Below are 268 nucleotides of genomic sequence, written 5' to 3' on the forward strand. Positions count from 1 at the left end.
CTGTCCCCCCCCAATACGCGGGCCTCCAGCGGTTCCTCTGCTGCCGCGACGAGAAGCAGTGGAAGCTGGGCAAGCGCCGGGCGGAGAAGGACGAGATGGTGGGCGCCAGCTTCCTCCTCACCATCCAGATCCCCACGGAGCACCAGGACCTGCAGGACGTGGAGGACCGCGTGGACACCTTCAAGGCCTTCAGCAAGAAGATGGACGACAGCGTCCTGCAGCTGACCAACGTGGCCTCGGAGCTGGTGCGCAAGCACGTGGGAGGCTT

The 268-nt window shown here is 65.7% G+C and overlaps 1 protein-coding gene across 1 annotated transcript in view; it reads left to right on the forward strand.

The window, feature by feature from the left end:
* SNX33 (sorting nexin 33) overlaps nt 1-268 on the forward strand; it is a gene marked incomplete at its 3' end in the record, with an annotated part of 2,672 nt that overhangs the window by 913 nt on the left and 1,491 nt on the right. The window contains exon 3 of the mRNA XM_009872281.1: nt 12-268. This exon is cut by the window's right edge and continues 239 nt beyond it. Coding sequence (XP_009870583.1) covers nt 12-268 — 257 coding nt within the window. The remainder of the gene's footprint in view (nt 1-11) is intronic.

The sequence above is a fragment of the Apaloderma vittatum genome, unplaced genomic scaffold, assembly GCF_000703405.1.
Source record: "Apaloderma vittatum isolate BGI_N311 unplaced genomic scaffold, ASM70340v1 scaffold31786, whole genome shotgun sequence".
NCBI lineage: Eukaryota > Metazoa > Chordata > Aves > Trogoniformes > Trogonidae > Apaloderma > Apaloderma vittatum.